The following is a 13955-nucleotide window of genomic DNA, read 5'->3' as shown; positions in this document are numbered from 1 at the left end:
ACTTTAGGTCACTAGATGCGATCAACATGTAAAGTTTATATTCGCACTACTCTAGCAGCGTGTTACACTGGGATTTATGTACGGCATGGTTCAGTCGCCATCAGATATATCGAAGCGGCCGAGGCGCTCAAAAACATCTGAACACGCACTCTAAAGCCTTGACAATAGAGTGCGTGTTCAGATATTTGTGAGCACCTTGGCCGCTCCGATATATCTGATGTCGACTGTACACTTTATTTTATAAAATCAAATGAAAGTGCTCAATCGTAGCGATCGAAAGTGCGTTGACTAGGATAATACGTCGAACCAACGATGATAAAAGTTAAAATGCAAGTTACCCAGCACTTGCCTGATGATAATGCGGTAATTTCTGATCAATATGATTTTATGGGATCACTAAGAGAAATTAGCTTAATAAAATCAATCAATCTTATTTGCTACTTTGCCAGCTATAAGGTTGCTTTTGTAACTGAGAATTGATTTTTAGCCTATTTTCTACAACAACATGTACAAGAAAGTTACTTAAATTATTAACCCTTTAACCGCCAGAGTCTGATATATAAGACATTACATATCCAGCTCATTTCGCCACAGTCTGATAAATAAGACAAAGATCTGATTTGGTTTTTCAGCACATTTAAAACTTCAGTAACTATGCCAACCTTACTCTGCGTGGTACAATTACTGTCGGTGGCGACACGAGCACGCTCGATCAAAAATTGCTGGCGGTTAAAAGGTTAAACAGACTTCAGTTCAGTGGCTTCCCAAACTATCTAAATAGTCAGTGTCGGTATCATTTACTTCTCTTACAGTCAACCACATAACGCTAACAGCCCATGTCCCGAAATTTCTCAGCGCATAAATATTTGCTGCTGACTTATAAATAAGTAACATAGGTACCTAACTAAACCTACCAGCCAAGCTAGCTGACCGAAGGCTGCTTATGCGCTAAATACAACGTGAATATACTAGTAAGCGCGCTAACTAAGAAAATCACGTCAAACCATCTGTGATAGAAATTAAACTGCAAGTCCCCTAACACTTGCGTGATGATGATGCGGTATTCCGGTGGCATGTTCATTCGCATTAATAGAACCGATGAACAGAAGTACATGCCCATGATCTGAGCTAGTATTAGCACGATGATGTTGGATGACTTCGATGATGATATCGCGTAGAAGAACTGGAAGAGAAAAAAGATTTTGGTTAACAATAATATGATTACAAGCCTAAGCAGCGGCCGAAGAAAGGGGTGCAGAGCCTTCGTGAACATGTTCACAAGGACCAACAGCCGGCTCTAAGGGAGTCGCGATGCGACGAAGATGGTTTTAAAAAGGTGGAGAAGAGAAGGAAACCAGCTCGTCAGAACCAGTGCGGTACCGCACCGACCGGACCCAATCATTTGCTGCGTCCTGCAACACCGTCGACGCTGCTGTATGTGTCCCGTCTACACTACTTTACGAAGGTCGATGATATCGTAAAGTATGTGAAAGTAAAAACCGGATTCATCCTGAGGGTCGCGAAGTTGGAATCTCGACACAATGCGAATTTTAATTCGTTTGTGGTGACCGTTCCGACTGAACATCTAGCGACCTTCACCAAGGAGGAGTTTTGGCCGAAGGGTGTCAAGTTTCGGCGGTTCCGCGGCCGGTTCCCTGACACTGCGGGGTTGCGTAATGCATCGCAATCATAATGTATTTTTTAGTGTTTAGTTATATTTTTATAATATGTATGCTAGTTTTAAGGTATTTATGTATGGGCCACTAGTTGCCTGAAATAAACGATTTCATTCATTTCATTCATTCATTCATTATTGTGGCTTTCCGATACATAGTAATTCGGTTTTCCTCGATTAGTACTTCTTTAGTTTCCTTTACTTTTCTGGTTCGAGTTCATATCTATTTATTTATGATATATATTGAGTATTTATTTATTTATTTTATTTAAGTAGGTTATATTTATATATGTACGCTTTATTTTTATTTATTTAAGTATTTCTATTTATGTTTATATATATTATTTGTAGCAATGTGTATTCAAAACTTGCATTTCATTAATTTTAGTGATTGTACACTATTTTTTTTGTTTGTCATTCATCGTTACTTCTGTTTTGTTTTATTCGTTTCCTGGAAGAAGGTTAACTGGACGAGATCTCATACAGGGATGAGTTCGCCTTTGTTGTATTTAATTTACTCTGTAACTATGTTTCTCGTGTTTTTATTTCCATGTGCAATAAAGTATATACATACATACATTATTAGCAGGGCCGGATGTCCCCCTTGGCCCACAATGCCCGGGCCTAGGGGCCCAGGCAACCTAGCAATGGTTTTGAGATGGAGAACGGGACCCCCAAATTTTTAGTGTCATACCAAGTGACTAGGGGGCCTAGGTCTCTAAATCCGGGCCTGATTATTAGTGTTTTTTATTTAGCGGAACATTGAGAGGAATCCGAAACTTTAGAAGATACAGGGAAACTCTTTCTTATTTTTTGCGACATAAATGGTATAGTTTTTTTTTTGATGCGCTACCAGCCCGAAATCACGGATCGGATCACCAGGTCTTTCTTACTCATGTTGTCCAACTGCTAACAAGTAGGTACAGTCGCCACCAGATATATCGGAGCGGCCAAGGTGCTCACAAATATCTGAACACGCCTCTATTGTCAAGGCGTTAGAGTGCCTTTCATATATTTTTGAGCACCTCGGCCGCTCCAATATATCACATGGCGACTGTGCAGATGTGCAAGTTGCGAAAGGTTTCCAAAAAGTCAGAAATACACTCGAAAATTATCACATGATTTAAAGAAAGCATGATTTTATTTTAAAAATTAAGTCTCGTTCCTCATTAACCTGTTCCACGCTGTGTCAAACACAAAAGCTGTCACTCGGACGCCACATCATTGAAGTGTCAAAACTGAAGTTGACCTTTATGTATATGCACGTAGGTCTTGCTCTGTGGTCTGTGACCGATTAATCGGTCTTTGGCGTTGAACCTACGGTGCGGATATATCGGTCATTGGCGTCCAAAAGTTAAAAAAAGTCGCTAATTTGAAAAATATCCTTCGGTACTACAGTATACTATTGAATGAATCTCGCATACCTTGGTGAGTGTGAGCAGTAGGCCGCGTATGCTGGTAAGCACGATGCAGCCGACCAGGATGAAAGACACGTGTTGGGACCAGAACGCCACGTCGATGCTGAGCCCGAGCCAATGTACGACCAGTTCCAACCCGCGGGTCACCGGGTCTTTCTTACCCACGCGGTCGAACACTATGTTTATTGTTGACTGAAACAAATGTTAAGTAGGGTAGGTGCGTTAGTTTTCGTCCAGCTCTAGTTTTCGTCCACTTGACGAAATTGAATATAAATCTACATTGCTGCACAAATTTGGACTTAATACAATCCTTAATGTCGAGACAATATATCTATCTACATAAAAAATGTATTTGGCAAGTAGTAAATTAAATATCAAATATGTTATTTGCTAATCTGTCATGTGGACGAAAACTAGAGCATGGACGGAAACTAGCACAATGACCCTATGTTAGGGGTCAGGAACAGGGATGTTGCGAATATCCGCATCCGCAACCGCGGAACTTCCGCACTATTTTCAACATCCGCATCCGCATAAAATCGATGCGGATTTAATGCGGATGCGGATGTGGAACAGGTCGGTACAGGAACGTCTTAGCATCGGCGTAAGTGCTAGACTGCTAGGTAATTACTAATTAGTAATTAACCAAAAAACCTATTAGAAGTGAGCAGTCAAGCGTGAGTGGGACTTAATGTACGGAACCCTTGGAACGCGAGTCCGACTCGCACTAGGCCGATTTTTTGAAATAAAAATTACTAAAATGTAATATTTGACGTTTTTTATGGTACTATCTTGACATCCGCATCCGCGGATGTGAGCCTTTAAAAATCCGCATCCGCGGATGTCAAAAAATCGGCATCCGCAACATCCCTGGTCAGGAATTACACAGAATTGAAACCTATCACTTTAAAATAAAACTCAAAATCACTGTGGGAACAATATACCCTTTGCCGGCTCTGCTTTATAAAGGCTTAAAGTTCGCTTTTGCTGTCGTATCTTTGGCAGTTATATAGATCCAACTTTGAGTTAGGCGTCATTGCTAGCAAGATAAGGTATATAATTCGGAAAACGTCTAATAAATGACGCCGCTAGTCCGAGCTCTAGTCATTATAATATAATAGATTTTTAAATGATTTTTTAAACGCCGCAATTCGCCTCAAATCGGTGTCCTTTTTTTTCAGTAAATATTTTGCCAAAAATACTATATTTCTGTACAAAAACAGAGGCAAACCTACCTGAAAAAGGGTTAACACAAATTCCCTTCAGTGAAGAATAAAAAAGCGGCCAAATGCGAGTCGGACTCGCCCATGAAGGGTTCCGTATTTAGGCGATTTATGACGTATAAAAAAAAACTACTTACTAGATCTCGTTCAAACCAATTTTCGGTGGAAGTTTACATGGTAATGTACATCATATATTTTTTTTAGTTTTATCATTCTCTTATTTTAAAAGTTACGGGGGGGGGGACACACATTTTACCACTTTGGAAGTGTCTCTCGCGCAAACTATTCAGTTTATAAAAAAATGATATTAGAAACCTCAATATCATTTTTGAAGACCTATCCATAGATACCCCACACGTATGGGTTTGATGAAAAAATTTTTTTTGAGTTTCAGTTCAAAGTATGGGGAACCCCAAAAATTTATTGTTTTTTTAAGAGTCCTTAGTCCTACAAGCGAGCGTTTTTTGCAATCTGTTACCTTTTTCATTCAAGATTACGACGTAACTATTAGTATTCATTCAAAAACTGATAACGTACTTAAATAATCATTTCTTAAACTAGCAAGTAAGACCGTTCAAGTTGACATTTTCTCTTTTTAAACCTAAAATAAATGAGTTTTCTTGGGAGGCTTTTTCAAAATTTGCAGTGAGAACTGTCGTTTCGGTTCTCAATTTTGCAGTAAACAAGAATCATTTGATACAGAAATGATTACAATTCAATTCACCATATCTTTTACGAGCGGCTAAGACTATTGAAAATCAAAGATTCATTAAAAAAAATGGATATTTAACCTTCCGAACTTTCTTCATTTTTTGGGTGAAAACAGGGTTACATTATATTTTTTTATCGCAAATTGTACTATTATTTTGCCCTAAAAATAATATTATAGCAAACTATAACTATACGTTAACCCATAAAAAAATAATCATAACTATAGGACCTACCTTGCCGTAAATTTATATTATTTTAAAACACGTATAAATCACGCTGCACCGACGCCGCGCGCTCATTCTCCGCCGAGGCGGCTTAGGGGACGGACCTGTGCTCGATCGTCAGGCGTTCGGTGACTATGGTGCGTTCGTAAACAGCCAGAGAGTTCCGAGAAGTGCTGTATACAGCGACTAGAAAATCTTGATACAAATAAGTACATTTTTTACACCATATTTAATTTCAACAACAGACTCTCGCTAGGTGATAGGTTTTCAGTGTTACTTGAATACTGGTTAGGTTTTGCATTATTATTATACCCGGACGACCTGGATAATGTCCAGGTTCTCATGATGGAGTCAGGAGTTGGTCACCGAACTCCTAATCTACTCATCATAACTCCATCGTGTTTGGGCTCAATAGATTTGCCTCGACGAGCACCTTCGTTCTAGATGAGGTCCAGGTTCTCATGATGGAGTCAGGAGTTGGTCACCAGAACTCCTAATCTACATATTATCACTCCATCGTGTTTGGGCTCATTAGATTTGCCCTGACGAGCACTATATATCTTGAGGAGGTCCAGGGTCTCATGATGGAGTCAGGAGTCGGTCACCAGAACTCCTAATCTACTCATCATAACTCCATCGTATTTAGGATTATTAGATTTGTCCTGACGAGCACCATCTATCTAGATGAGGTCCAGGGTCTCATGATGGAGTCAGGAGTTGGTCACCAGAACTCCTAATCTACTTATCATAACTCCATCGTGTTTGGGCGCATTCGATTTGCCTTGACGAGCACCATCTATCTAGATGAGGTCCAGGTTCTCATAATGGAGTCAGGAGTTGGTCACCAGAACTCCTTATCTACTCATCATAACTATATCGTGTTTGGGCTCAATAGCTTTGCCCTGACGAGTACCATCGATCTAGATGAGGTCCAGGGCACAGGGCTATATTATAGTTCTTACGAACAGATACTTATCTCTCAAAGAAAACTCAAATGCCTACCGTTTTAATACCTACACAGAAATACAATGGAATGACCTTCAACGCACCGCTCCCCGCACCGCGCGCACCGGCACAAAGCTAGGGTTGCCGACGCTTATAAATTATTTTACAAATAAGTACCTACCTATTTACCTAAACTATAGATTGTATGAAAGATACCTACCTACTTACCTAAGGTACAAATATAAGTTTTATTAATTGTAAAATAACTATGAGCAAGATAAGTTGCAATAAGTAATTAATAATTATAATATTCCTTTTATCATTATTAATTACTTATAAATTTATTTTATTATTCTCTTTATTTATCTTTTGTCTTAAGTTAGGGTTTTTCCTTATTTTATTATTTATTATGATGAGTGACTGCGAAATATTTTAAAAGGTCATATCTCCCTACAGTAACCGTAGTGTTTACGCCGTTTTATAAACCGCGTAAACACTACGCGGTTTATAAAACGGCGTACTACGTAGCTTGCGACTATCGTAAAAAAAATTGGTATAAGTACTTATATTGAGAACGTCTAATAGTTACCTTTCCTATCAATCGGTAGAGCAAACACGGATTTTTTTATTAGTTTTTTTTTGTTTCTGCATCCATCCACAATTCCACACTACAACATGTGTTATTTGTTCGTGAAGAAGACATTTATTTCGCATACATTTTGGCATATTCGAGCGCCGGCGACCAACTAGCTTGATTTTCTACCGTGAACGGGAAGAGATTCGTAGGTATAAATCCGTGCTCACGCGGAGAGTTCCATAGGCCTGAGCGCCTACCGCGAACCACGTTCGACGTGTTGCCTCTCTGTCGCACTTGTAAATTCGTACGTAAGTGTGACAGGGAGGTAACACGTCGAACGTGGTTCGCGGTAGGCCCTCTGTCCAGGGTATCCTAATGGAGTGGAGCGAAGATGGCATAATATAAATAATCGGATTTCGGTATTGACCCCGACGAGGCCATCAAACAAAAAAAAATGTGGAATGTAGTCAACGGTATCATGGTTTTAAATAAAAACAATGACTGGTTTTAACAGATAGGGCCAGTTGCATATCACAAATAAAGAAACATGTTTATTTGCAGTATGGACGGGCCCCGACTTTCCCCTAAAAACAGAAATAGTACAAAAAGACGACAATTTGTGGGCAGCAAAAATGTAAACAAAACTCATGGTTTGTCATGGTTTGTAAAAAAAAACAACGGGTTGCACTCCGGGAGTGCCGGCAGAAGTGAAAACTCAATGACTAGTGCAAAATGTCTGCAGCACTATGTATAATTGATGTTAATGCCATATAGCGTTATTTCGTCGCATTACTTGAAACCCCTAAGCACATCACTGTTGGTACTCGAGTTATATTAATACCGGTTAGAGGGAAACTCACTAGATGGCATTTAAATCAATAAAGAAAAACTCAATAACATTGTAACAGTTTTTTGATCAGGTCACGTGTCCGTCTTACGGTCACGTGATCTGTCGCGAGTTTAACATTTTTTCCCCACCTCAAAAAGTGCACAGCGCCGCTAAAGAAGTTTGAAAATACAACACTACTACAATGACGAATATTAGTAGTAAGGTTTATTCGGGTAATTCCGAAAATCATTGTAAAATCACTCATATTCCGTTGTAGTAAGAGTCAGCTTTCGGAATTATCCGCCACTATTCGTTCATTCGGAAATACCCGAATACACCTTATTCATAAGAAGAGTGATTGTCACAATAATTCCATGCCAGAGGTAAATATTGTTATTATTTACTCGCCTCTGGTTATATATTATCCCAACACATACACTCTATTGACTACTACCATGCTTATAAAATAAAATAAAGAGTGCCAATATAACGCTAAAAATAATGTTACTTTGCAATTAAATTGAAAAGTATCAATATTATTCTCGCCTGCGTTGAAACGCGCTTAACTTTGCCGGCGCTCGCGTACCGAGCGCCAACGCCATCTATCGAGTGTTATTTCATGAAATCGGTGAACGCTCTAAGGAATAAGGCCTCTTAATGCGGTTCACAGAATACATCTACTTACCAAGTTTCAACAGTATAGTTCTTATAGTTTCGGAGAAAAGTGGCTGTGACATACGGACGGACAGACAGACGGACAGACAGACAGACAGACAGACATGACGAATCTATAAGGGTTCCGTTTTTTGCCATTTGGCTACGGAACCCTAATTAGCCTAACGCAGCTCGTTGTACTTACAATAAATATCTTCCAAATGCAGTAGAGCGAGAAGAAGTAACCGAGACAGTTAAAGTATTTCCCCTGGAAGGTTTTGGACCAGTCGGCCTTCTCTCGGGCCGTTCTGGCATCGTGGGCTTCTAGAAACAACTGCCTACTTAGCTCCTCGAGCGCGGCGATCTCTTGCCGGAGTTGGGTAATGTCTGAAATCAAAACAGTTCTTAGTTTTAACCATAGAGAAATATAAGAAAAGAAAGAGTGATAACTCCATACATCAGCTTTCTTACAAAAATGCGAGTTATATCGTAGTCGACATCTAACGTCAAGTAGTGGAACTATCAGTACTGCTACTTGACACCATATATCACAAGTGTCACTACTGACGAGAAATATACTACTAAAACAATTTACAACTAATATTATAAGCAGAAGGAGTTGAAAATGGACTTCCGTTCCGATGCATACAGTTATAATATTAGCTGAAAATTGTTGAGCATAAAGTTTTACTTTGCCGCGACATCTATTGTCAACTAGCAGAACTGATCATGTCCGCTACTTAACGCTAGATGTCGACTACGAAATAACTCGCGTTTTGGTAAGAAAACTGATGTATGGAGTTACCACTCTTTCTTTACTTATATTTCTATATGGTTTTAACCCAGGATGAGAAGCTGTACGTTTGTGTTAGGGCTTATTTAGACGGTGCACACGTGCGAGTTTCATTACATTGCGGAATTTGATCGATCGGCTGAATTTTATGAAACCAATCCGAAATCGAACTAAACTCGAAGGCGAGTTCGCGTCGTCCAAATGAGCCCGTACGCCTCGGCTCGTCTACGACATTGAGTGACTTGCGAGGGCAGCCGCGATAACAATAGGATGGAGCGAGACACAGCGATCGGACCTTTCGTTCCCACCTATGGTTGTCCCTGCCGCCGTCGCCAGTCGCGTAATGTCGTGGCCGAGCCGTTACTAAAATAGTCTTAGTTATTTCCAAAACGTATCGACCGATTTAGTTAGAATTTTCTGTAAAGGATTAGACACGCTAGGCGATAGATTGGTTTTCATTCACTACATTGTGCAAAATTTTGTTAGGGTTACATATCTATAAATAGTCGATAATAGGATGAGGTAATGACATGGCATGATTTGTTCAATTAGGAAGGTCTCACGAATTATAAGTAAGCAATAGCAGGCGTGTCTCACTCCGCGATTTCGTCGCTTTGCTACAGGTAGCTAAAAGTACATCCGTTCGGCCCCAATTTTTGGGGAAAGCCATAAGCCGCGCGTGGCGCTGTCGCCACCTAGCGGCCATATCTGTGCTGATCGTAACAGACGCGTTTTGTTAGAGAGTGAGTTTTCTGTACTTAGTACTATTATTTATTCTGTGGCAATAGGCACAACTAATGTTATCATAACAGTATGAGCAATAGGTAAGTGAAAGTTGCATAAGTGCAACTGCTATGAATTAGGTACACGAGCCATAAAATTGAATGTATCATTAAATTGTATGTATTTAAATTTGCAATAATTGTTTAGGGTTCAAAATAAGGAAGCCACCATGCCATGAGGAGTTTCATAGGTTTTGAACCTTATCACATAGTCATAAGAGTTCAAAATAAGAAAAGTACACTGAATTCAAGAATTAGACAACTTACTCTCTGAGCTATGACTGAGCGGATTGGCGATGCTGCCAACACTTGACAAGAAATTCGTCCAAAATCCCTTGTTCTTGTTTGATTGGTCTAACAAGCCATATTGCTGTCTCCCTCCAACGTTGTTAGCCTCCGCTAGTGCTATCCTTTTCTTTTTCACTAGAATCATGTCCATTGTTTGAAGTAATTTCTTCTCTATTGATAGGACATCGGCTTGGGTTACAGGCCTGTAATTTTTTTAGGTAATTAAATTGTATAATTTGTATGTAAATGACAATCACTTTATCAGAATCGGTAACCACTGGTATAAAAATATGTTTTTCTACTCCAGCACTTAAATGTGTCAATTAAATGACTGACAGTGATATCTAAAGCAATGTCATTTGAATGCTTTGTCTATAGGCTCATAAGATGACTGCTAGCAGTCATCTTATGAGTATATTACAACTGCTTTATTTTTTTTAAAGATACAAGTTTCGATCATCTTGATTGAAAGAGGTATGTTTTCATTTACAATAATAACTCTTTTTTTTTTTTAAATAATAACTCAATTTTTTTTAAATAATAACTCTTTTTTTTTAATAATAACTCTTTTTTTTAAATAATAACTCTTTTTTTTTTTTTTTTTTGCTGCAGCTGTCATAGAAAAAGTAATGTATGCAACAGCTCATAATTGGTTCTTAAAATTCTCGGGTCTTTTTTTACAAAACTCGACTACGTCTCGTTTTGTAACTTCGACCCTTGAATTTTAAGAACCCTTATTATATCACTGTTGCATAAACTACTATTTTGTGTGGAGACTGTATGTTTATGTACCTAATGAATCCTATCCTATCCAAGTATAGCTTGCCGCCTTGTCGTTCCTAACCGCATTTTTTTACCGCGCCGTTGACGCGCGTTTGTGTCGACATAGCGTATAAAGACGCGCAGGTGGCGCGAGCGTCGACTTAGGCCCGCTATGTGCTTAGGCCCTAACAATCTATACAGGAGAGCGACAGGATGCGAAAACATGGCGTAAGACACGGAGTGCGCGTTACGTAGCAACGGCAAGTGGCGATGCATAGGATAAAGACGCCACGAAGCGACCTCTCGCTCCCACACAGGGCGGCGACGCGCCATGTAAAAGTCGAGTTGTTACTTGTTTTTTTTTATAGCGATGAGCACATATTAGCCTAAGTATGTTTAACACATGCCGAAAACCCGACTATCGGGAATTTTATGATTTCGTTCCCAGGCCGGACGACCCGATAGTCGGGATCGTGGTACTACAGCTTTATTTGACGAAATTTTTGTGGCCTGGCGCGTATGTCTTGTTTGGCTGGGTGGCAATGAATGTGTTAAAAGTGAGGATTATCAGTAGCTATTAAAAAGTATAAGACTAAAGCCCTACTGCACAAAAGTGCATTTAATTTTAAGTTACATCAAGTAACTACATTAAATGTTAGTGCATCAAGAACTTACCTTATAAATATAGCCATAGAGGTATATGGATAGTTAACAGCACCAAACCCAGAGAGGAGAGCCATCACAGTCACTCCAATGACGCCTATTCGCGACACACCTTGCTCTATCGAAAATATACCCTGTAATATAACAATACAAATTATTACTGGAGGACACTTAGACCAAGACAAATTCATGCTTACAATTTAACAATGTAGAATGATGGTTCTGTATGACTATATTATGTGGTCACTTTAGTTGTCAAAAGCGCCATCTACTCAAACTCAGGGAAACATATTACTCTTTATATACAGTCGCCTCTCGTTAATTCGAAACTCGAAGGACTTTTAAAATATAACGAATTATCGAGAGTTTGAAATATCAAATGGTTCTAAATTTTTGAGAGAAAAAATATGAAAGTTCGAATTATTGAGTAGGTAGGTAGGTAATAATCAAATATTCATTAACTGCTAATTTTTTTACACTATCAAAAAGTGCACTGTTCAATGAACATTGCTGAGACTGATCTGAAAATATGTTTGCAACATCACTTGTCTTTCCACCTACCTCCATTTTTACGATTAACTCCTTCTTTTCAGGAATCATCAAGCATTTATACTTTTAAGGGCTCATAACTAACACTAACTTTTAATCTGTACACATATCTAACCAACGAAAGAGTGCAACGACGAACTTGAACTTGTCTCAAAATGTGCGGTTTATTATTACCTCTGTGAGGTCTGCAATCTGATAACTTTGAATTGTAGAGTGTTTGACGCCTGTGAGTTCGAATTAACGCGTCTTTTTGTTACTTAGCGATGATTATTTTTGTTTGAATTACCAAGTGCTTAAAAAAGTATTGATTTATTTCGAAATATAAAGAGATGTTCTAGGGAACTCGTGATAACTTCGAATTATAGAGAGGTTCGAATTATCGCAGGTTTGAATTAACAAGAGTCGACTGTATATTGACTAATCCTTTTACACAGGCCAACCAAAATTAAACCTTGGTTCAGCGACAAAAGAACTATACATATTTGATAGCTTTCAAACTTTATTTGAAATTTTTTAAATTGGTGTGGTGACTTAGGATTAATCTGCAAGGAGTAAAAAGGTCTTACCTGTTTTGGACTCAATATAGGGAATGGATCACCTATTTTCCAGAAGAAATACAGATAGATGAACCACACAAATACTGTTAGTGGCCTTATCATGTTCTGGGACACTGAAACATACATATATTTTATTGTTTATTACATGAGAAAAGAGAAAACAATTCTACTTTTGTTATCAAAGAAAAGTGTGTGAAATAAATAACTCTGACTGGAAATCCAACACCTATTTTCTACACTTTTTAAACAGCAATATGTTTTTAACATTTTACTAGAATTTAATACAAATTATGTAGGTACCATATTAATAAATCTAGTTATTATGAATTGGATTGAGTGTTTTACCAAATCTGATGTTGCTGATACAGAAGTATGCAATGTAAAACGGTAGCAGGGCAATCACCATGAACAGTAAGGAGTACAGCCCCAGGTTCCAGTGAAAGTAGCGGGAACTGAAAACAGAAGATACAATGGTTTTCTAGCATTTTCTTTAAAAGAACAATGGTTTTCTAGCATTTTCTTTAAAAGAACAATGGTTTTCTAGCATTTTCTTTAAAAGAAAAAGTAGCTGATAGTTGTAGGTAATAATTAAGTATACAATGAAGCAAATCATTGTGGATGTACCTTCTGTATTTTTCTTTATCATTACAGCTAAGTAAAAAAAAATTAACAAAGATTTAAAATTCTTCTTAGATCCTTTTTAGAACTACCAGCTAGAGTTTGAAACACAAGTGAATGAAAACATGAATGGTACAGATGACAAATTGTTATTAAATTTAAGACATACAAAATTGGTAAATAATGATTTGTTTACCTTGAGTCCAAGTATCCTATGATCTCAAATATAATTAATTCAAACATAGTGCAGCTCAATGCGAAGGTCACAGAAAAGATTAACTGCACCAGCGTGTGATGAACTTCATAGTCACGAAACAGTTGTTTCACAAAGAATATCCAACCGCCTACGAAGAACACCGTCTGGAAAACAAACCTCCAAACCTTAATAAAAGTAAATTATCAATTATATGATATGTCAGGAATTAACTGCACTACGTATTAAGAATTAACTTCCGTAATTACATGTATAATGAGGAAGGAAAGTAAGCGTAAAAGCAGAAAAAATTAGATTAGACAAATGTACATTTTTGCACCGAGTTATACCTGGGAAATCAGGATTATTAAAGTGTCTTCAAAGAAAGTCATCTTTCTGGTTAAAGGGGGAACCCTATCAATATAACGCTTTTGTTTTTTGTATGATAATACGTGCAATATTTATACAGATTGCATTGCAACCGCTACCCCGCT

The 13955-nt window shown here is 38.3% G+C and overlaps 1 protein-coding gene across 1 annotated transcript; it reads right to left on the bottom strand.

Annotated features, from left to right (window-relative positions):
• Window positions 1-845: 845 nt before the first annotated feature.
• Window positions 846-13951, bottom strand: LOC134654965 (Golgi pH regulator). Its single transcript, XM_063510415.1, has 9 exons — window positions 13812-13951; window positions 13465-13628; window positions 12996-13102; window positions 12660-12763; window positions 11557-11678; window positions 10099-10322; window positions 8462-8643; window positions 3100-3285; window positions 846-1183 (listed from the first exon to the last, which is right to left on the bottom strand). Exons 1-9 carry the CDS (start codon window positions 13851-13853, stop codon window positions 923-925), a joined length of 1392 nt encoding a protein of 463 aa, XP_063366485.1. The 5' UTR covers window positions 13854-13951; the 3' UTR covers window positions 846-922.
• Between the last annotated feature and the right edge of the window lie 4 nt (window positions 13952-13955).

Source organism: Cydia amplana, chromosome 16 (genome assembly GCF_948474715.1).
Source record: "Cydia amplana chromosome 16, ilCydAmpl1.1, whole genome shotgun sequence".
NCBI lineage: Eukaryota > Metazoa > Arthropoda > Insecta > Lepidoptera > Tortricidae > Cydia > Cydia amplana.
Note: the sequence above shows the minus strand (reverse complement) of the source record. Positions and strands in the feature narration are given on the sequence as shown.